The sequence below is a fragment of the Nansenia antarctica genome (genome assembly GCF_963989245.1).
Source record: "Nansenia antarctica genome assembly, chromosome: 6".
Taxonomy (NCBI): Eukaryota; Metazoa; Chordata; class Actinopteri; order Argentiniformes; family Microstomatidae; genus Nansenia; species Nansenia antarctica.
This window is the reverse complement of record NC_137676.1, coordinates 8,183,810-8,208,056: the sequence shown is the minus strand read 5'-3', so window position 1 is coordinate 8,208,056 and position 24,247 is coordinate 8,183,810. Positions and strand designations below refer to the sequence as shown.

General features: G+C 46.9%; 2 protein-coding genes across 2 annotated transcripts in view; one reads left to right on the top strand and one right to left on the bottom strand.

Annotated features, from left to right (window-relative positions):
- The window catches only part of vstm2la (V-set and transmembrane domain containing 2 like a), a gene marked incomplete at both ends in the record, with an annotated part of 30,403 nt that extends 10,542 nt beyond the window's left edge, over positions 1–19,861 (top strand). The window contains 3 exons of the mRNA XM_080533742.1: positions 14,027–14,196; positions 15,187–15,225; positions 19,451–19,861. Of these exons, the coding sequence (XP_080389868.1) occupies positions 14,027–14,196; positions 15,187–15,225; positions 19,451–19,861 (620 nt within the window). The remainder of the gene's footprint in view (positions 1–14,026; positions 14,197–15,186; positions 15,226–19,450) is intronic.
- A 2,387-nt stretch (positions 19,862–22,248) lies between these two features.
- The window catches only part of tti1 (TELO2 interacting protein 1), a 9,640-nt gene continuing 7,641 nt past the window's right edge, over positions 22,249–24,247 (bottom strand). Inside the window, exons 9-10 of the mRNA XM_080535393.1 lie at positions 23,178–23,265; positions 22,249–22,860 (exon numbers count right to left, since the gene is read on the bottom strand). Of these exons, the coding sequence (XP_080391519.1) occupies positions 22,644–22,860; positions 23,178–23,265 (305 nt within the window). The 3' untranslated portion in view covers positions 22,249–22,643. The remainder of the gene's footprint in view (positions 22,861–23,177; positions 23,266–24,247) is intronic.

Sequence of the window (24,247 nt, the reverse complement as noted above, 5' to 3'; positions counted from 1 at the left end):
ACCAGCATTTCAACTAGGGATGGGAATCAAGAACTGGTTCCACTTGAGAAAAACTTCGATTATCTTATCGTTTGTGCGTTGCAAAAACTTCTGCGTCATGATGACATCAAACTCTGAAACTTACAACAAGGAGTCATGTAGTCAGGTTCACTATGTTTCAATTTAAACTTTCGTGGGAATTTTTTGGGGATTTGCTAATCTATACATTTTTGGAAAGGGCATTGTATGAGGAATCAGAAAATATATGTTTCCATTTGCACAGATGTCTGAAAGGCGGCCATCTTGGCATTTACAAAATGGCCGCCATAATACACACGTTTTGTAATATCTTGGCTTCTAAATAAGCTAGAACATTGATTTTAACTGCTAAACCTACATTTTCAGGGTCAATGAATCCAATGGTTGGAGTTACAAAGCATTTTTTTGTATTCTTCTTCTTAAAAAAAAAAGTATATGGGCACAGGCAGCCATTGCTCTGCAGGATCCATAGGCTAATTGGATCCCCTGCAAAATTGGTACTCCAAACATGAGGATGGCATGCTTAAACCAACAACCACAGACGTCCTCCCAGCCCCAAAGTCCATCATTGAGATGGTACAATGCAAATGCAAAACTGACTGTTCTTCTGGCAGATGTTCATGCAGAGCTAAGAACTTAGCCTGTACCGACATGTGCAGCAGCCAGTGCCAGAACGATGACGATTCCCAAGCTGTGACGCACGAAAGTGATGATGATGAACTAATCTAACAGCCCAGCTCACATTGGCACGCATTGGACTCGCCATTCACATATCACATCACACATAGCATAAACGCTTATACATAGTCAAGAGACACAACCCGCCTGTCATTACACATAGAGTAAATACACATCCCACAAACAGAACAACCAGCACACCATACACTCCCCACATTCCTCCTATTCATTTATTTTGTTTCATTCCCTATTTTTATCATTAAATATGATATACGGAGCTTATTCTCCATGCCGCACCCGCCTTGAAGTCCTGCCTGAGAGCGATCCTCACTTCCTGTTTGCGCCAACTCAAGATCCCCAAAATCTGGCGAAGAGCCCTAGTTGTTGCGATCCCTAAACCGAATAAGCCTGAAGGGGACCCTAAGAGTTACCGTCCCATCTCTCTGTTATGCATCCCCTTCAAGATCCTCGAGACGGGGCCGTCTTTATAGACCTGACGGCTGCCTACGATACCGTATGGCATCGCGGCCTCACCTGCAAGCTGCTCCGCCTGCTGCCGGACAGGCACATGGTCAGAATGATCATGGAGCTCATCCGTAACCGCAGCTTTACCCTTACCACCGGTTGCAGACAGCTAAGCAGGCTTCGACGCCTTAAGAACGGCGTCCCTCAGGGATCGGTCCTGGCCCCCCTCCTCTATAATATCTGCCCAACACACTCTCGCGGAAGTACGCCTACGCAGACGACCTCGCAGTGGTGTACTCTGCTGGAAATTGGCAGTCTGTGGAGGGGATTCTGAGCCAGGACATGCAGACACTAGTGGCATACTTCCGGAAATGGAGATTGAAGCTTAGCGAGGCAAAGACGGTGTCGGCTGACTTCCACCTTAACAACAGGGAGGCTAAATGTGAGCTTAGAGTATACCTAGATGGAACTCCCCTGCCATGTTCCGCTGAGCCAATCTATCTCGGCGTGACATTGGACAGGACGCTCACGTTTCGCCGGCACCTCGAGTCACTGCGCAAGAAGTTAACAGCTCGTGTGGCGTTGATGAGGCGACTGGTTGGCTCAGGCTGGGGCGCCGGCGCAAAGACCTTGCACACGGCAGCCCTAGCCCTCCTTTATTCAACTAGTGAATACTGCGCCCCAGTATGGTGTCGCAGTGCCCACACCCGCCTCATCGACTCGCCTATAAACGAAGCCTTGCGGTTTGTGACAGGATGCCTGCGTCCTACCCCCGTGGACAACCTTCCCACCCTAGCAGGCATCCAGCCCGCAGGCCTCCGCCGCATGGGAGCCACAGCACGTCTCGCCTGCCGGGCCGTGGAGCTTAATAACCATCTGCTCCACGATAGGCTCACTATAACAGCGGAGCCCTCCCGGCGTCTCAAGTCGAGACACTCATTTGTGCCTGCCGCACAGGATCTCAGGCAGCAATGCAGAGATCTTAACATCAGTGCGGCAGGATGGGCGGATTATATGTGGCGCGCGGAGTGGGAGGCAAACACCTCCAAACTCCGCGACCATATCCCAGTCGCCGGCCCTGAGCCCCTCGGGATGGACTTGCCAAGGCTATCCTGAGTGAGGCTCAATCGTCTCCGGACCGGCATCGGGCGTTTCCGCTCATCAATGCACAGATGGGGCTTGGCCCAAATGCGTCGTGCGAGTGTGGCGCAGAGGACCAAACCGCAGACCATGTTATCCTGGATTGCCTGGTGTACCACCCACCCAACGGGATGCATGTTCTGTCGGTACTAGATGACGAGACGATGACGTGGCTTCTGGAGGGGTGTCCAGAAATATAGCCCGGGTGAGCCCCTCAACCAGGTCTCGGGGTGGTAAAAGGGTAGCCCCTCGGCCCCGAGCATGGTGGAGTGGAGAGGAAAACAACTACCCATACGCCGAAAGAAGATCATTAAATATGCCATTAGGCTAAAGATTTACCTGCCTCTGTATTGCCTTACTGGTTGCTGGCTGTTGCCATAACATCCAAAAATGTATAGATTAGCAAATCCCCCCAAAAAGCCAACAAAAGTTTAAATCATAACATCGAGACTATCTAATGCAGGAGGTTGTCGTGATCATACTGTGGTCTGTGGACTCACGTATGGAAGTAATAGAAAAACGACAATTTCTTAAAGTATAAGTTACACATTTTTATGTGATATAAAAAAAAAAAGAATACAAAAAATAGCTTTGTAACTACAACCATTGGATTCCTTGACCCTGAAAATGTAGGTTTAGCAGTTAAAATGTTCTAGCTTATTTAGAAGCCAAGATATTACAAAACGTGTGTATTATGGCGGCCATTTCTTAAATGCCATGATGGCCGCCTTTCAGACATCTGTGCAAATGGAAACATATATTTTCTGATTCCTCATACAATGCCCTTTCCAAAAATGTATAGATTAGCAAATCCCCAAAAATTTCCCACGAAATTATATAACAAACCTGACTAATGGCGGAGTCCAGGAAGAAATGGTCCAAAGCATGGCTTCATATTGTCACAAAGAAGAATTCCAACATTGCTACTTGTAAATACGCTCTGAGAACGCTGGAGCCTACCCGGGGTGCTCCCTAGTCGTTCGGAAATTCAGGAAGATCAGGATTTATTTATCAGGAATCGATATCGAACCGATAAGCGGAATCGGTATCAATAACATCTTATCAATTCCCATCCCTAACCTCAACCCTCCCTCCCTTCCTCTCTCCCTCCCTCTCTCCCTCTCACCCTCCCTCCTTCTCTCTCTCCCTCCCTCTCTCCCCGCAGTGGGTGAGCTTGCTCCCCATCTGACTACGTTTATTCCAGATGAGCCCTGAACACGGGCGGGTGAGCAGCATCATTCATCAAAGTCAACATGCATGGAGTGAGGGAAGAAAAGGAGCCTGTTGTATTGAATCCCCCGACTGCATGTTCTCTCGCAGTTCTCCCAGTTTACCTCTTATTCTCTATGTCAGGTTGTCCCGTGAGAAGCTACTTGGGAATGTCTGATGAGTAGGAGGTGGATTGAGGTGGAGGTATGTTTTGGCATTGCCAGGCAGGCACACTTTCAGTTCCTTTTTTCACGGTGTGTGTGTGTGTGTGTGTGTGCGTGTGTGTGTGTTTGCGTGCAAGTGCGTGCGTACGTGTGTTAATTCTGTGTGTGCGTGTGCCTGTGTGCATTAGTTCTGTGTGTGTGTGTGTGTGTGCACACGTTAGTTCTGTGTGTGTGTGTTTGTTCTGTGTGTGTTTGCCTTAGTTCTGTGTGTGTGTGTGTGTGTGTGTGTGTGTGTGTGTGTGTGTGTGTCACCTAGATGAGGCATGAGGCTTTGGAGCTGGGCTTTGGGTGGGGCTGGATATAGATTTGGGGTTGTGGCTAGGGCCGATGTGTAGACTGGGCTGGGGCTGGGCCTGGAGCTTGATAGTGGGGCTAGATGTAGGCCTACATAAAGATGAGGTTGGGTGTAGGGCTGAAATATAAGCTGGAGCTCGGCCTGGGGTAATTGGACTGGTATTAAGGCTGTTGCCAGGACTGAGCTGTTTTCTCCACTGCTGCTGAGGCTTGAGGATTGGGGGGCTGTGGGTTGTGGGCTATCTCTTGATATCTCCTGATATCTCTCCTGATATCTCCTGTTATCACCTGGTATCTCTCCTGATATTCTCCTGTTATCTCTCCTGTTATCTCTCTTGATATCTCTCCTGATATTCTCCTGTTATCTCTCCTGTTATCTCTCCTGATATCTCTCCTGATATCTCCTGTTATCGCCTGGTATCTCTCCTGATATTCTCCTGTTATCTCTCCTGATATCTCTCCTGATATCTCTTGATAACTCCTGATATCTCTCTTGATATCTGTCCTGATATCTCCTGATAACTCCTGATATCTCTCCTGATAACTCTCATGATAACTCCTGAAATCTCACATGATATCTTGTGATCTCTCCTACATTTTACACCGTAGTGTGTCTGTCTCTGCAGAGCACCCAGAGAGAAGGCTGGCAGAGAGTAGGAGATTTAAACACGAGGAGGGGGAGAAGATAATCTCTTTCTATGTTGTCTATATTTCTCTCTCTTTTTCATACTCCCCCTACTCATCTTTCCTGCAACTTTCACATCCCAGGTTATTGCTGTCAGAATTAATCTGTTCTGTCAACGTTACCAGGTAGATTTAAGGAGACATGATGGATTAAAAATCTCAGGGTTCGTACAAGGAAGTCAGTTGATTTCTACCCTGTGGGGGCTGGTGTGTATTGGATGGATGTTTTTCCTTGTATTCATTTTGAATGCTTGTTTACTCCAGAAGGAGCCTCTGGGGTGTTGCTCTCTGCAGTTCTGATGTGATTATTGATCGGCCCGTCTCAGAACGAGAACGAGAGATTTGCTACCAAATCCATGGATTGGTGTGGGGAGGCTGTTTAATTGCTATCTGCCATGACGGATGTTCCACAGCAGAAGACAGAGCTGTAGGGACCATCGACACACACGCATACTGTACTGTACGTTAATGGATGTAAACAGCCCAATAGGCTGTATGTTTCAAACTATTGGATGTTGCTTATTTTAATGCGGCGGTGTGTGTGTGCGTGTGTATCCGTGTGCGTGTGTGTGTGAGTGTGTGTGTACAGGCACATTGTAATGCACGTGTTTCATACCATTCCTCATGGCGTTCCATCCATTACAAGGAGCCCATCCTCTGATATCTACCTCCACCAGCCACCACTGGTATGCTCGGCTTAACCAATGACCACATAGGATTGCTAATGCTTGTCATTATAATGTCATTCTGAACATGACCTGATTATGATAGACAAATGTATAGGGAGTATCTATTTTGCCAGCTTGTAAAAGTATTTAAAGTGGATTTGATAGACTTGGTATTTGCATTTGGCCATTTAAACCCCCATCGGCCATCAATCATTGTTTAATAAGCAGTTAGAGCTTCATGCTGGTTATACTAACTGGCCCTGACACAGACCCCTGTTTTATAGGGGCCTGTAAAAACACAGTACACATCTTCCTCATTGTGGAGTTCTTTTTAGAATCGACAATGACTTCAGCTTTGGTTATGAGAATAGACAGGCCGTGCAGTGTTTCTGTTTTATAAAGTTGGTCAGCTCTTTCCCCCCAAAAGTTTACATTTGTAATATGCTAGAATTGCTGATTGAATGTAAAATATTTAACAACAAGGGTTCATCTAGTTACTCTGGTTTCAACTGTTTCCATATTTCTTGCCCTGTACTGTACGGGAGTCTGGTGGAGGTAGAAATCGGAAGACAGGCACTGAGGAGATTCCTCATTCTGTTTCATGCATGACAATGAGACAATGAGCCAATGAGCACAGATTTCTACCTCCACCAGGCTCCACTGCTGTACAAGACCTTTGTTTGGAAAAGACATAATGCATTCATTGTTTACATCGCTACAACATCTGCCCCTGTTCATGGTAATGAAATAAAATAAAATTTCCCTGGATAGTTGTTTCTGATTGGGCCATATCACCACCTGGCTCTGACCAATGGATGACCGCCTGGATAGTCAACGGATGTTTCGTTGCATCTTCAATCGGCTTTCAGGTATCCTTGAAGCATGCTATTGACAGTTGGTTAAGTGAGTCCTGTTAGAGGACGTAATTATTCCTCTGGAGTGGCGCTGGCTGGCCTGTGTGTGATAAGTGTCTGTGATGTCAGTGATCAGAGAGAGAGAGAGAGGGAAGGATGGGGGGGGTAGAGAGAGAGGGTTTTGAGATGAGAGAGAGAGAGGCTTCTTAGAGGGTTCTTTGAAGAGACATAAAAGAGTGTGTGTGAGAGAAAGAGAGAGAGGGGAGAGAGAAGGAGGGAGAGCTCTCAGACGGGAGAAAGAGAGGAAGAGTGAGGCCTCTGAGATGAGGCTCTGTATGTCTGCGGTCTGCAGGGGAACAGAGGTGAACGAACCAGTGACAGACCAACTCCATCTAGAGAGTATGTACAGTATGTTGGTATGGTGGTATGTGTTAAAGAGGGGGTACGGGTTTTAGTAGAGTTGGTGTTGTGGTGTGGTGTGTGTTCTCTAGAGGGGATATCTAGTATTAGAAGGCCACTGGATGTGTGGTGGCGCATGAATCTTATCAAGATGTCCTCTCTTTTTTTAAATGTCACTGCTCCACTATCTCTGCTTCCTCTTACGCCTAGGCTACACAACGACAAAACGCAGACGAAATGCAATTTCGATCTCTGGCCACACAAGCGTTTTCTCATTGTCGCGCAAAAGAATCTCTGGCCACATGGAACCGCGCATGCGCATACTGGTAGAAAATGGTTCAAATAGAGACAGTACCGTAAAATAATTGTATAATTCAATAAAGTATTGTCAACTCCCGATCAATCTCCTCTCCACTTACATTACGTTTGCATCCAAGATATGGCATGTACTGTATACGTTATTCATCTGTGTAAATTTAGGTTGTATAAAAAGAGCTGATGCATAATAAACTTAATGATAATTGTTGAAGTGCCTCTTGTTAAGATGTTTATAAGACGATAAATAATATCACAGCACTGGTTTATCAAGTGTAGGCTATTTATAGCACAAGACTTGTGCTGAATGGTTGGGTCGCACGCAATGCACACATACAGTATATCAATCAATCAAACTTTATTTATACAGCATATGGATGTTACGTGCCTAATGCCAAGACCTTTGATGCGTACACTTGTTATTTGCCGCTTTCATAATCTTATTTAGCCTATATAGCACATGTCATGCATTGAATGTAACCTCAAGTGCTAAACAGTATTAAGTAAACCACAATACATGTGTGGGTGTCCGCATCATCGTTATCGAAAAACGCATCCAATCACCGACCACACGACTCCGAAAACGATATGGAAACACCCTTCCCAGCGTCTCGTCACCGTCTCAGCTCACAAATTCGGCGGAGTCGTGTAGCCGTGAGGTGCAAACGATATCAGATCATCGCCGTCTTCACTGATATCCTCTTCACCTCCGGTGTCTACACCCCCCCCCCCTTCCCTTCTTTCTCTTTCTCTGCTCCCCTCTGTGATCTCTTTGTCATCCCACACACCTCTTGTTTTCCCACTCTTCATTCTCTCCCTCTCTCACTCTTCCCTGTGTGCGCCCACTCTCTCCATTCTCTCCCTCTCTTGCTCCTCCCTGTGTGCGCCCACTCATTATACCCTGAGTGTCATGTACAAGACTATCAGCCTCCAGATCAGATGAGATGTGAGCTTCATTAGAACTGTAATGTATAATACAGTGTGTGTGTGTGTGTGTGTGTGTGTGTGTGTGTGTGTGTGTGCATGTGTGTGTGCGTGCGTGCGTGTGTGTGTATACATGTGTGTGTTAGTTAAGCCGCTCGTTGTTGTTGCTTATCAGGCCTATCACCGTGGTGTCGTCTGCGAACTTGATGATGGAGTTCGATCCGTGCTTCAGTACGCAGTCGTGGGTGATGAGGGAGTAGAGGAGCACTCAGCACACACAGCAAGCCTTGTGGCACACCGGTGTTCAGGGTCAGGGTGGAGGAGGAGCGGTTGTCCAACTTGACGAGCTGGGGTCTGTTGGTAATAAAGCCTAGGATCCAGTTGCAGAGGGAGGTGCTGAAACCAAGGTCTCTGAGTTTGGTGACCAGCTTGGAGGGGATGATGGTGTTGAAATCTGAGCTGAAATCAATAAACAGCATCCTAGCGTAGGTGTTGCTTGTGTCGTGGTGGGTCAGGGTGGAGTGAAGCGTTGTGGAGATGGCATCCTCCGTAGACCTGTTCTTGCAGTAGGCGTACTGCTGGGGGTCTAGTCCGGGGGAAAGCTGGGCTTTTATGCGGCACAGGAGCACCTTCTCAAAGACCTTCAGTGGGCTCGAGGTGAGCGCAACAGGACGGAAGTCCTTCAGGTTCGCTGCAGCAGAGTTCTTTAGCACCGGCATGATGGTTGTTGCCTTGGAGCTCCTGGGGACCACTCCCTGGGCCAGTGACAGGTTGTAGATGTCAGTGTAGACCAGGGTCAGTGGTCTAGCACCGTCCTGAGCACCCAGCCAGGAATGCCGTCAGAGCCCGCCGCTTTTCGAACATTCACGTTGCTCAGCTGGTGAAAGACTTCCTCCCCAGAGAGCGTGAGCAGCTGGTCATCTTGGGGGGACTCGGCTTTGGTGGCGGTTTCTTTGTTGTCCCGTTCAAAGCTAGCGTAGAAGTGGTTTAGCTCGTTCGGTGGGAACGCTGTGCTGGTGGGGGCTGCGTTTTGGGGTTTATAGTCGGTGATGGACTGGATGCCTTGACGTAATCCATAACGGAAGAGGTGTACAAGTCAAGGTCTGTGTGGTGGTTCCGAGTGGCCTGGGCTTTGAGCTGGGCCAGAGAGCTGTGTCAAGCAGCTGATTCAGTGTGGTGCCGGCCTCCTCAATCCAGGTTTTAACTGTCCTCATTGTTGGTTTCACATGTCTCATGAGTGGAGTGTATTTGGGGAGTAGGAACAAAGAGATGTGGTCTGATTGCCCTAGATGGGGGAGGGGAATGCCTCTGTAGCAATGTTTGAATGTTCAATGTTTGAATAGACATGGTCAAGGGTTTTGTCCCCTCTGGTGAAGCAGGAGACATGCTGGTGGAATTTTGGTAGTACAGTCCTCAGATTAGAATGAAATCCCCTGCAGTAATGAAAGCACCCTCTGGGTGTGCAGTTTGTTGGTTGCTTACAGCAAAATGCAGTTCTTTCATTGCTACTTTAGCATTGGCATCAGGGGGCATCATTGTGCTAATAATAACAGCAGAAAACTCTCTGAAATGTCTCGTTCTGTTAGCGTAGCAATGCTGTCCGGAACACTGGTATTTAGCCAAGTTTCAGAGAAAATCATCACAGGTTCATAGGCTGCTCCCATACCGGTTAGTAATGCTGTAATTACCTCTGTATCAGGCGAGGCTGGTGGAGGCAAAAATTGGAGGACAGGCTCATTATAATGCATGGACCGGAATGAGAAATGGTCCTCTGAGCCCGTCCTCTGATTTCTGCCTCCCCCAGCCGTCCCTGCTCTGTATTAGCCTATTGTCACAATACAGAATCTGGTAATGGGTTTAATCGAGGTCCTGGAAACGGTTGTAAATGTTTTGATGTTGGACTGTGTTTAGTGAGTTAGTCAGTGTGATTATCAGTGATCACTCTGAGTCTGAGATTTATGTGTGTATGTGTGTGTGTGTGTGTGTGTGTACGTGTGTGTACGTGTGTGTATCACAGGTTTCCTATGAGAGAGCTACAGTAGACTGTGGGTGGGTGTGTGTGTGTGTGTGTGTGTGTGTGTGTGTGTGTGTGTGTGTGCGCGCGTGCGTGCGTGTGTGCGTGTGTGTGGGTGGGTGTGGGTGTGGGTGTGTGAGTGTGGGGCTCCAGCAGACTGCTCATTGGGTGTCAGGGGAATAGATGACACGTAGAGAGACAGAGGGGAGTCAGGAACCATACACCTCAGGGAGGGACACTAGACAGACTTCTGAAGCACCAACGTCTGGAGAGGGAATACACCCCCAAACACACACGCGCATTGACATCTAGACATCACACGCACACACACACACACACACACACACACACACACACACACACACACACACACCCACACACTTGTCTCTATAGTGTGGGCTGCAGTGTGTTTGATACCATTCCATGCATTACAATGAGCCCGTCCTCCGATTTCTGCCTCCACCAGCCTCCCCCCCTGGTTCAAACCCCTGTCTCCTGTGCTTCATAAGGCAGCCCCCTGAGCCTTGGCATTGGGGAACAAACACAAGTCTTCAGACAGTTCCCCATCATGTACAGTTAGCATGGTTCACCGAACCACCTCCTTAAATCCAGGGGAGTCTGGTTCGGTGACTGAACGTGACGTAGAAATCAGAGGATGGGCCCGTTGTAATGCATGAAACGGAAAAAGGAGTGGTATCAAACACACGTGTTAAGATCACGTGTGTGTTTGATACCTTTCTTCATTCCATTTCATGCGTTACAACGAGCCCATCCTCCGGATCTCTACCTCCACCAGCCCCCCCTGTCATGTTCAGTCACCGACCCACCTCCTTTACACTAACACTATCAGTCTCTCACAGACGGAGGGGTTGAGGTAAAGCTAGATTAAGACAACGCTATTTACGCCACCTCCACATAGCTTTGATCTCAGTGTAATGAACCAGATTCCCATTTCAAAGGAAAGCAACAACGACAGAAGATGTCCCAGGCGGTCCCCAGCCACACTCCTCAATATCCCACACATTCCCTTTATCCTTCTTCTTTCTCTTTCTTCTCCCTTTCTCTCTCCATTAGGGCCGGGCTTTCATAGATCTTGTCTTTGTCAGAGCCTAGGCTTAGCAGCGTTGATCGTCTGAGTGAGTGCGTTATCACACAATCGTTTTATTTTCGGGTAGATAATGATCGCGCCAGGCGGTACAGATCCAACTTACACGTCCTCCGAGGACTCTCATTAAGAGGATCAGATAAGGTGCTCACGATTACACTCTGTGTCTTCTGAGTTAGCCTTGTCTCCCAAGTTATTGTAGTCGTTAAGGATTTTTTATAGAGAAATAATTAAATGAGAGGAGAGGAGAAATGTACAAAGACTTTCATTGTCAAGAGATTCCCCGGTAATTTACCCATGAAATCTTTTTTTAAAGTATTTTCACATAGATTAGTTCCGTGGCGTCGTGATTCACATTAAACTTAAAACAATCATAGAGTTGATGCATGACAGATCACTATTTTAGATATTATCGACAAGATAAGACTGTAGGCAGTTTCTCTTCAGTTTCCCACCAAGTCATGTCAAATCGATGCCAAGTGTATTTAGAGTCTTTCTAATGAAAATGCACAGAGAGATTCGGATCAATTTACAAGGAGGATATGACTTAGGGGGATTGCAGCATTGTCCAATGGGACATCGTACTCTCTGGGAGTCCAGATAGACACAGTTAGGTCTGTGATTTACAGAAGCTATTAAACACAGACTTGGGAGCTAGGGGGGGGGGGGGGTATTAAATAAAGGTACATGTGGCTTGGGGTGGTCTAGTGGTCTAGCACCATGGCCTACAGTGCACACATTATTTCCATATCGGCATGGCTTCGAATCCGCCCCATGGCCTGCTGACATACCCTCTCCTCCTTCCACTATCCAATAAAAAAGAGTGGGACTCTTAAATGGAGATTATGTTTGGTGTGAGGAATATGTTTGGTATTGAGATTATGTTTGTGTGTTATGTTGGTAAGAATGCTGTATATCAGTAGAAAGCAGGGGCGGCTGGTAGTGGGGATTACTCACCAAATCCATTGTATTGCAATATGTTTGGTTTAACTAGCGAATGTGTCATTTCTACAATGTTGACATTTTGTTTACATTTTTCTGAATAAAAGTCAGAACATTTTGATTGGTTGCCAACTTGCCAGAGGAGGCTGGTGGACATCGGAGGACAGGCTCATTTTAATGCCTAGAATGGAATGAGGAATGGTATCAAAGATGTATGTTTGATAACCATGTGTGTTTGATACCATTCCTTATTCCATTACAGTGAGCCTGTCCTCAGATTTCTACCTCCGCCAGCCTCCACTGGTGGAAAGCCTTTGGGGTCGTTTCTCCTAGAACAGTTTCTCACACTGGCTCTGTTGCCATCCCAACAAAGACACCCACTCTACCTGTGGCAGAGTAGATTTCCCAGGATGCACTGTGTGGGAACATGTGAACTGCTCCCACTGTGTCTCTGTCGTCATGGCGATGAGATTAGCAGTGAATTAAAAGTATGTTTATGGGAGCGTTTAAGAGGATTAGGAGTCGCTTAATAGGCTTATGGTCTGGGATCTGTGAGTTCAGTCAATAGGCCAGTGGAGGCTGGTGGAGGTAGAAATCGGAGGACTGGCTTATTGTAATGCATGGAACGGAATGTCATGTGTTTGATGCCATTCCTCATTCCTTTTTCATGCATTACAATGAGTCAGTCCTCTGATTTCTACCTCCACCAGCCTCCCCTGTAGTATGCGCTGGGATGAAGAGGAGATGATGTCTCTGTCTTGCTGCGGAGAGCAGAGAGGTTAGTTTACTGGGCACTCCTGAGTAAACTCTACCGCTCGTTGTCAACTGATGTAGCAAACAAACCCACATCACATCAGCCAAAGTAGTGATAAATATAATGCATATCTGGATACTACTTGGTTTCCAATCATAGCTAGCTAGCTTGCTTACCTACTGATCAAATGTACATTTGGGACAGTAATAGTTAGCGTAGTAATAGCTAACATTAGCGTAGTGAATTGCTTGTGAATTAGCATGGCAGAATGCTAGCGTCGGCATAGCGTCATGGCATTTGAAAGACCTGATTACATCACCTGGACACATTTTGGCACCCGGACAGTATTTGGCATGCGGCTGCGTGGGATTCCTGATCTGTGTCATATTAAACATGGAGAGACGCCAGCAGAGCTTCCCCCATCCTCAATCTCTTCCCTCCCCCTCTTTTGTTCTCTCTCTCTCACTCTTACTCTCTCTCCTTCCCTCTCTTCCCCCCTCTCTCCCTCCCTCCCTCTCTTTCTCCACCCCCCCTCTCTCCCCCTCCCTCCCTCCCTCCCCCTCTCTCTCTCTCTCTCTTCCTCACTCCCTCTTTCTCTCTCCACCCCTCTCTCCCTCTTTCTCCCCCCCACTCTCCCCCTCTCCCTCTCTCATTCTCTCAATCTCTTTCTCCACCCACACTAGCAGATGTCCTGGACACAGCCCAGCTCAACTTGCAATACCAGTGAAGGATGGCATACAGCAGGTTGTATTGGGGGCCTCTGTAGTGTGTTATTAAGGCCTGCGGCGTGGCAGCACGCGTCAAGGGAAGGGGTTTCTTCACCAGGGTGGGGGGAGAGAGAGGGAGGGATGGAGAGGGAGGGAGAGGGAGAGAAAGAGAGAGTGAGAGAGAGGGGCAGGGAGGGAGGCAGGGAGAGATAAAGAGAGAGGGGCAGGGAGGGAGGGAGAGAAAAAGAGAGAGGGGCAGGGAGTGAGTGAGCAAGAGAGAAAGAGAGAGAGACGGGCAGTGTAGAGGCTAGTAGAACTGTAGCTAATGGAAGGTCCACTGCCTCAGGACCTGACAAACAGCGCATAATTGAAAAACAAAAATATTAGATTTCTTTATGGTGTTGTAAATCCTGAGGAGATGAAGATAAGCATCAAACAGCTTTTTACATGATGTCTAGATTCTATTATTTTGAATTGTTACAATGACCGTTAGAGTTTATTCTCCACAGCAACGACTCTGATTTCGACCTCCACCAGCCTCCCCTGGTATAGCCCTACCTCCCATATCACCTTCGATCATCTCTCAATGTTCTCATTCATCTGCCGTACACACTTTTCTTCTCTCCTTCCAGCGGTCTTCACGGAGATCCCCCACGACATGACGGCCCAGAGCGGCCAGGACGTAGAGATGGCCTGCTCCTTCCGGGGGGCTGGGACCCCCTCCTATTCGCTGGAGATCCAGTGGTGGTACATCAGGAACCACAGGGATTGGACGGAGAAGCAGCCCTGGGCGACCAATCAGGTGGGGCCGCTCAGAGAAAGAGTAGTGTGTAGAGTGCAGAGTGTAAACGCACTGCACGCACACACAAACACACACACACACACACACACACACACACACAGAAGGTACCAGTTTGCTCTGGTTTTGAATCCCAAGAAAACCAAGAAACTGATAAAGGCCAGCTGCCTGAGGAGACCAGCAGGTAACCACCCACACATTTATAAATACACTCTCACTGCAGCAGAAATAGTGGAGAGAGTGTGTGTGTGTGAGAGAGAGAGCTTATGTGTGTGTGTTTGTGTGTGTGTGTGTGTGTGTGTGTGTGTGTGTGTGTTCCCGTGTGCGTGTGCCTGTGTGTGTGTGTTCACATGTTCGTGGTTCGTGTGCCTGTGTGTGTGTGTGTGTGTGTGTGTGTGTGTGTGTTTGTGTGTGTGTGTGTGTTCATGTGTGCGTGTGCCTGTGTGTGTGTGTGTGTGTGCGTGTGCCTGTGTGTGTGTGTGTGTGTGTGTGTGTAGAGATAAGCAGGCAGATGCAGCAGCCCGTTAGGAGGGAATAGACATGTGCTGGGTGAAGCAGATTCTTCCAGAAGTTTGACTCCCTGCTGTTCCGTTTGGAAAGGAAGGAATGTAAAGAAACTTCTGCTCACTTCAGGTTGATTATTCATGAACAGAACAGCCCCTGGAGGCCGGCTGTGACTAGTATAACCCCTCAGATACGGGGGTCTGGTGGAGGTAGACATCAGAGGGCGGGATCATTGTAATGCATGGAACTGGGAACTGAATGAGGAATGGTATCAAACCAGCGTGTTTGATTCCATTCCATGCATTACACTGAGCCCATCCTCCAATTTCTACCTCCACCAGCCTCCAATGATGTAAAGTATGTAAAATACTTGAGAGTGTGTGAGGTGTGCTTGGTGAAGCTTTGAGCGGCAATCGGAAAAAGGCTAGTCCATTGACAGAGAAAGGTACTTTTCAGTGCTTCTCATTGTTTAAACTCTCTCTCCTGCAGGTGGTTGACGAGATGTCAAAGGAGGCGACCAAGATCAGTGTGAGTATCTATCGACCTTCACCATTTCTATTGGAATCGATTGAGATCACTCCCTATTGACAGCTTATTTTGCTGTATACTTTCGCATGTTTCCTGCCTGAAATCAAGCGGCCCAATTGAGGCCTCAAAAAAGGTAGACTTGAATGACTGAGATATGACCTCAATGGTAATAGAGCAGGACAAAGCTACCAGAGATGATTACAGTTAGGTCCATATATATTTAGACACAGGCAGATTTTTTGCCATTTTAGCTGTTTACCAAAACATCACACATCCAAATTGAAGGAAGGGTTAAGGAATTACAGCTCTTTAATATGTAGCTCTCTCTTTTTCAAGGGACCAAAAGTAATCGGACAATTGACTCAAAAGCTGTTTCATGGGCCAGTGTGGGCTATTCCTTCATTATTTCTTTATCAATTAAGCAGGTAAAAGGTCTGAGTTGATTCCAAGTGTGGTATTTGCATTTGGAAGATGTTGCTGTATACGCACAACATCTCAATGCAAACTCTCAATGCAAGTGAAACAGGCCATCCTTAGGCTGCAAAAACAACCAAAAAATCAATCAGAGAGATAGCTGGAACATTAGGAGTGGCCAAATTAACTATTTGGTCAATTCTGAGAAAAAAAGAACACACTGGTGAGCTCAGCACCACAAAAAGGTCTGAACGTCCATGGAAGACAAGAGTGGTGGATGATCACAGATTACATAAAGAAAAACCCCTTCACAACATCCAGCCAAGTGAAGAACAGTCTCCAGGAGGTAGGTATATCATTATCCAAGTGTACCATAAAGGGAAGACTTCACATGAACAAATACAGAGGGTTCACCATAAGGTGCAAGCCATTCATAAGCCTCAAGAATAGAAAGGCCAGATTAGACATTGCCAAAAAACATCTAAAAAAGCCCTATTCTGGAAGAGCATTCTTTGGACAGATGAAACTCAGATCAACCTGTACCAGAATGATGGGAAGAAAAAAGTATGGATAAGGCTTGGAACGGCTCATGATCCGACTTCTTCCCACAACATTATCTACAATATAAAGAGAATATAAAGAGCTCATCACAGCGCCTATAGAATGTCTATGAGGCTGTGGGGGGTGGTGTCTCCTCTCCTCTCTGTGAAGAGCCTTAGCTTCATGACTGCTTCTCCGTGTGCTCTCTTAATTAAAACCAGGAGTGGCTGTAAATAGCTGCTGTGTGCGTGTGTGCGTGTGTGCGTGTGTGTGTGTGTGTGCGTGTGTGCGTGTGTGTGTGTGTATGTGTGTGTGCACGTGTGTGTGTATGTGCAGTATGTGTGAGCATATGTGCGTGCGTGTGTGTCCACCCTCGCCTCTCTCTCTCTACTCATCCTCCCTCTGGATCATCTCCCCGTAGTCTGGCTGCTGCTGACTAGCTGGAATGAAACCAGCAGCTGTGGTGTGGATCCTGCAGAGCTATCTGGCTAGCTGGCAGGGCCTCGCTCTCTCTTTCTCTCTGCCTCTGTTCACTCTCTCTCTCTCTCTCTCTCTCTCTCTCCCTGTACTCCGCCTCTCTCTCTCTCTTTACTCTATCTCCCTATCCTCCACCTGTCTCTCTCCACCTTCCTCTCTCTTTAATTTCTCTCCCCCCGATCTCTCACCCTCTCTCTTTCGCATTCTCCCCCCCCCACCGTCTCTCTCTTTTCTCTCTCTCTCCCTCTCTTATGATATGAAATGAACAATAACAGTAACATAACAGAAGCAATTTTAACAGTGGTAACAATAACAACTTCGTTTCGGGATGTCGTTCCGCAGCATGTCGTTCCGCAGGATGTCCCTAAGGTTGTGGCAGCAACCCCCCTATTTGGATGATTTTTTCTTCAATAGGAATTGGATTGTTTGTTTGTGTGTCAAATGAATTGTAATGCTGTGTAATTGGGGAAACAATGTTGCTCACATTTCTGTATATGTGTGTTCTGCAGTGTAAGAGGAAGTGTAGCTCTGTCTCTACCTGATCGTACACAGCCTGTCTTCCCTGGCGGCCAGGTCTGCCTGTGGCGGCCTGTTTCTACTGCCAGGCTGTGCTCACTGAGTCTGTACATACAGTAGTTCATGTCTTCCTCATTGTCTTGTCAGTCACAGTGATCAGGTAGTCTGCCACTCTCTCTCTCCTCTCTCGCTCCCCCTCTCTCTCTCTCTCTCTCTCTCTCTCTCTCCACCCCTCTTTCTCTCTCTCCCTCTCTCTGTATCTCTCTTTCGATCTCCCTCTCCTGCCCCTCTCTCTGTCTAACTGTTATGATTAGTCCTATGAATACTAAACCTTGCCCCATGGTACTTAAATCTGGTCTATCGATTGCTCTCAGCTGTCACACAAAATGTGAAGCACAAAAAAAACACCTCTGTAGGAGAGAACTGTATTTATAACCTTGTGCGTCACAGCAAATGACGCCCTCTCAGTATGTTATCACTTTGTGCTCTGAAAAACAATGGAGAGCTAATAGAGAGGTGGAGAGGTCTTCAAATGAATCAGCTTTCTGCAGCATCGAAAAACGAGAAACTAGCTCTCTATAGCACATTATTGGTCTAACTGTGTGTGTGTGTGTGTGTGTGTGTGTGTGTGTGTGTGTGTGTGTGTGAGTGCGTGCGTGTGCGTGCGTGTTGATGAGTGTGTGTATGTGTGGCTCCTCACATCCCCGCTCAATCTGTTTTGTTGCCAGACGGCTTTATTGACGTGCTCCTCCTGGCGGGGCCCTATGGGGAGGGGGGGGAGTCGTGGGGAGGAGAAGGGGAAGAAGGGTAGCTGCTCTGTAAGTGTTGCACTGTGGCGCATCTGCAGAGACACAGCCAGCATCTGATTATGACTCAGGCTGCTGCCAGCCTCAGACAGACACACACACACACAGACAGACAGACAGCCTGCCTCACCATAGACATACACACACACACACGTACACAACCCCCCCCCCCACACACACACACACACACACACACTCTGGGCTGCCAGCCCCATTGTATACAGACAGACAGACAGACAGACAGACAGCCAGGCTGGCATGGATACAGACAGTGCTGAGAGAGAGGGGGTGTTGCTGTGTGATGCACAAGGACATTTATTGTTTCTACCAAGCGCAATGAACAACACACACAGACCCTGAGGAGGAGGGAGGGGGGACTCATCAGCGGATGGAGAGGTGGACAAGTTGATTGTGTGAGAGAGAGAGAGAGAGAGAGAGAGAGAGAGAGAGAGAGAGAGAGAGAGAGAGAGAGAGAGAGAGAGAGAGAGAGAAAGGTTTGGAAGGAGTTGATAGGGGCTGTGTAGTCATGCCTCTAATCGCTTAACGCTAGGAGATAGACCAATGAAACAGCATGGTGTTCCCCTGTTACAGATATAGACCAATGAAACAGCATGGTGTTCCCCTGTTACAGATATAGACCAATGAAACAGCATGTTGTTCCCTAGAGATGTAGATTCTGATACCGAGCATCGGTATCGGGCCGAGATTGGCCTAAAATGCTCTTTATGCCATGACGCAAATTGTTGTGCAAACTGTCGACAAACACGTGCACCGTCGGCTGATACGAGTGCAGTGACAATAACAACGGTGTAAAATGACTTCACACTTAGTAAGTACAACTGCTTGTTGCAAAACCTTCAAGGCAGGTGTGCAGTAGCAGGTGCCAGTAGCATTTCACATTTGAAAAAAGAGCCTTTTAGCGGATTGATACTCGGTATGAGCCAACATTCAAAGTTCAGTACTTGGAATCGGTATCTGCAATGAAAAATGTTATCGGTGCATCCCTACCTGTTACAGATATAGACCAATGACACATCTTTTTTTTTTTTATACTTTTTTTTATAGTCACATCAAAATACAACAAAACATAGTGGTAGTGATGGTAATACACATGTCAGGTCAAACAGTCATGACTCAGTAAACATCACCCAATATTTCCAGAATTTCTGGGCCTGTTGATTTAGTGAAAAGGTCATTCTCTCCATACTTTGAATATGTCACATCTTTATCCAGTCAGTCTTTGTTGGAGGTTTGGGCTGTAACCATTTCCGTGTTACAGCTTTCTTGCTGGCTGCTAATACTATCTTTAAGAGATATTTAACTTGCACCGGAAAGTGATCTGCAATGTTGCCCAAATAGATTGTAGTAAAGGAGCCATCAATACCATTCCAAACATGAACAACACAACATCTTGTTCACCTCTGTTACGTATATAGACTAATGACACAGCCTCTTGTTCACCTCTGTCACAGGTAGTGAAGGTCGCCGGGAGCAACATCTCCCATAAGCTCCGCCTCTCCAGCGTGAAGCCGTCTGACGAGGGGACGTACGAATGCCGTGTCATTGACTTCAGCGACGTTACCACCCGCCACCATCGGGTCAGGGCCTACCTCCAGGTGGTGCCAGTGAGCGACCACCACGACGACCAGGAGCTACGCCACCACGGGAACAACTTCCAGCCCCATCAAGACACCTCTCGGGTAGGGGGCAGTGGCGGGGGGCACAGCCACCAGTTGGAGCATGCCAACGCCAACGCCAACGCCAAGCATTCGCCAGGCCCCCAGCGCAGCCATCACACAGCAGAGCCAGGCAGGGAGCTGAGGAAGAGGTCGGCGGAGAACAACGACAGCCCGACCGACTGCACCGACAGCTGTGTGTTGTAGAGATGACCTTGACCTTTGACCTCTAACCTATGACCTTGGATCCATTCAGGGCTAAGCTTCACCCCACTAACCTGTTGTGCGATTTTATTCCTCCCCAGTTTTACGTCCATGTTCCAGCCTGGTCACACCAAATGTGCTCAGATTCTCTCCCAGTCACATGCCTCTACAAAGCTCTGTCCAACTGTATAAACCAGACTCCAACCCTAATGCTAATCCCATTCCTTTAACTTTGCCTGAACTCATCCCATTATTATCCCAGTAAAGGCCTCAACGCTACTCCCAGACCAAATCCGCCCTCTACCACAAGCCTCTACAGCAGGGGAGGCTGATGGAGGCAGAAAAATGGAGGACGGGCTCATTGTAATGTATGGAATGGAATGAGGAATGGTATCAAACACGTTCCATTCCATGCATTACAATAAGCCTGTGTTCCGATTTCTACCTTCACCAGCCTCCCCTGCTCTACATACCAATGGAAACACTGTACATAACTGTATAAAATGGAAAAGGTTAATGCATGTTCATAATGTTTTCTTAGAGTGTTTTTCACTCATCCATGAGAAAGAAAAAGCTGAAGACTTTCCTTGTTGCTTTGTTAATTATTTTGGGATTCTGGATATCCAACACAGTAATCCTAAATTCTTATGTTGTATTTGATTTATTTTGACAAAAGTAAGATGTACAATGTTAGTTTTCACTGAACAGTTGTGTTTTATCTGTCTCTCTATTGCGTTAACCCAGAAGCAGAAAACTTCCTAAAACAGTTTGTCTGACGGAATCCTTTCCTCTCCCTGTATATTCTCCAATTATCAAAAAAAACTGAGCTAAAACTATTTCATAAATTATAGCAACCTATTTCTGCTGGGTTGTGTTCCATAGGAGGCTAGTGGAGGTAAAAATCGGAGGATGGAACATGTGTGTTCAATACCATTCCTCATTCCATTCCATGCATTACAATGAGTCCCTCTTCCGATTTCTACCTCCACCAGCCTCTCCTGGTATTCCCTATGGACTGACAGTGGCTGTTTGAAAGACATAGACAAGGTTGTTCCTTGTTCAAAACCTTCTTTGATGTTTTGTAAGAGAGAGTACTGTAAAAATGTTGTACATTTTAGAATTTCTTCTAGAATGTCGGTCTCACACTAAATGTATGCCTTTATCAAATCAAATAAATTGTATATATATATATACCTATATAATCGATCTATACATTATTTACTTTTCGCTGTGATCTGTATTTTCATAATGAAGTAGCCTAGGCATGTAGATACATGTAATCAGACAAGTTATACAGTGATGACAGTGATGACCAGCTAGTTGCCTTATTGCAGGAACTTGTCATGTCTGGTTTAGGAACATATGACATTAGCCAGTATATGTGTATTGTATGAGCTGCCTATGGCATTCATGATTATGTACAGTATTACCAGTAGCATCAGTGTTAGCATATCTGTGTAATGTATGGCCTACCCATAGCATTTAGCATTAGCCTGTATCCATGTGATACATGGGCTATCAGTATCATTAGCGTTAGCCTGTATCTGTTCAGTACATTTGCTACCAGGACCACCAGTCCATAGCTGAGTAATGGTGTTATTCTCTGCGCTGGCAGCTGGATAAATAGCCCCGTATAGAGGAGATAAAGCACTCTGCCGCTAACATACAACACATGTGACAAACCATGTTTCCCTTGGCTTAGGCAGGCACATCCATTATGATGTCACTAGGGACCACCAAACCCCTCTGTCTTAACAAGACCACCTGGCTAACCTACACACCCTAATGCACAGTGGAGGCTGGTGCGGGTGGAAATCAGAGGACAGGCTCATTGTAACACATCGACTGGAACGAGGAATGATATAAAACACACGTGTTAGTTTGATACCATTCCTTATACCATTCCATGCATTACAATGAGCACATCCTCTGATTTCTGCCTCCATCAGCGTCCCCTGCTTACCTTCATTTGAACTTGCAGGGGGCATAGTATTCAAAACCATGCTTGCTACAATAGGACTTTTAATAAGGTGTCTATGTGGTGTACATCAGTTCTACTGTGTCTCACCCTGAATGCTCCATTATATCAATGTACTCAAGAATTAACAGGAAGTCAACAAAGACATTTCGGTTATCATAAAAAAGTGTTTATTTAACACATAACACAACTGAGCAGTTGAACAGATAAGCACAGACTGGCTTATTTTAATGCACGTTACGGAATCCCGAATGGTATCAAATTGATACCATCCCCCATTCCATTCCATGCATTTCAATGAGCCTGTTCTCCGATTTCTACCTCCACTAGCCACCGTTTTTCAGAATAACTTTAAACTCTGTAGGGGAGGTCTCTAGTACAAAGGCACAGTCCATGAGTCTTTAAGTAGGGCTTGCAGTATTGAGTCAAGGGGTCGGAAAAGCTGAACTCTCCTGTGGATATAAGGGAGAGGATGAAAGGGAATGCTCTCCTTCAGCCTGGTGAACAGCCTAAAATGACTAGAACACTGTTCATCAGTGCAGCTGAACGCTACCTGCCAACTCTCCTGGGGGGACTCACTTGAGCCGGGCAGGGCATCTCCTGAAAGGAATTCAGTGATATCTGCTCATAAGCAGGGCATCTCCTGAAAGGAATTCAGTGATATCTGCTCATAAGCAGGGCATCTCCTGAAAGGAATTCAGTGATATCTGCTCATCTTTATAAGCCGGGCATCTCTCTTAGGAATTCAGTGATATCTGCTCATACGTATAAGCAGGTAACGGCTTGGAATGCAGTGCGAGTTGTCGATCAGTGATCTGTCCCAGGCAGAGTCTCTGGAGAGCTCTCAAAGTCCTCTAGGAGTTTCAGGACGTTGTCAGTGTACTCATCTCTCTGACGCCCCACCCCTGTCATCTCCAGAGGTCTGAGGTCAGGATGGGGTGGGGGGGGTGGGCTGGGGCAGTACAGCTCGTTCAAAGTGAACCACGCAGCATCAGGGTCCACCTCAATCAGGTGGCGGAACACGCTGAGGAGAGAGAGAAGACAACACAGGTCAGGTGGCAGTGGAGGTAGAAATCGGAGAAGGGGTCATTGTAATGCATGGAACGGAATTAGGAATGGTATCAAACATGCGTGTTTTATAACATTTCTTATTCTGTCCCATGCATTACAATGAGCCTGTCCTCCGATTTCTACCTCCATCAGCCTCCACTGTAAGGCGGTGGATAGTACAAGGTGATGTACCTTACACATGATGGACTGAAATGTGCCAACTAACTGTATGTAAGATGTATACAGTATTATATCATATATAATTATATGATTATATCATAACATAAATACCTTTGACAGGCCTGTTGCAGTTTATGTGGCTGTCTGCAGCTGAGATAGGGGAGACAGGCTTCAGATACAGCCTCTAGGTCTGAGTCCCCTGCAAACACACAACGTACACGTCAGACTAGGGCAGGCAGGTTATGACTGACACACACACACACACACACACACACACACACACACACACACACACACACACACACACACACACACACACGTCTGATTCTCCTACAAACACACAACAACATATAAATCAGACCCAATACAATGAGACCCAAATAAACCCTAAATACTGTGTGTCCATAGCTGTACAACACCACAGTTCTGGGGCCACGACAGAAACCTCCTTGTTAAGATCAGGGGAGGCTGGTGGCTGGCTCATTCCATTCATTACAATGAGCCCGTCCTCCGATTTCTACCTCCACCAGACTCCACTGGTTAAGCTGGGATACTGGGTGCAGGGAGAGAGAAGAGACACGAAAAAGAGAAAATAGAAAAAGGAAGAAGAAAATAAATGAAAAAGGAAGGGTAAGGGAAAGTGTTGGAGAGAGAAAGAGAGAAAGAGGCCTAGTGGAAATATCAGCCCAGCAGCAGCAGCTAGTATCCGTGTCAGGCTTGCACACATACACTCCCCCCGTTAACACTACGCTACCTTTCATAACCATGGCAACTCCATCACTTTGTATTGCCCCCATCCTCCGTCAGCCCCACCCCACTGGACATGCATTCCCTAAGCTCCTAACTGAGAAGCCATTCAAACCTCATTTCAAAATAAGCCTTCTCTTCCTCCAAGCTCTCAGGGTCTTTACACCCCACAATCACACACAATCACACACACACACACACACACACACACACACACACACGCGCACGCGCACCCACACACACACACACGCACACGCACACACACTCTCACACACACGCTCACTCACACACACGCTCACACACACTCGGCTTGTTGTCTCAGTAACACTGCACAGCGGGGGTGCATATAGCAGATCTAAATCTGGGGTTATTAAAGCGTGTGATGGTCTCCTCCTCTCTGTTCGTCCCTCCCCCCCTCTCTCCGTCTCTAGTGG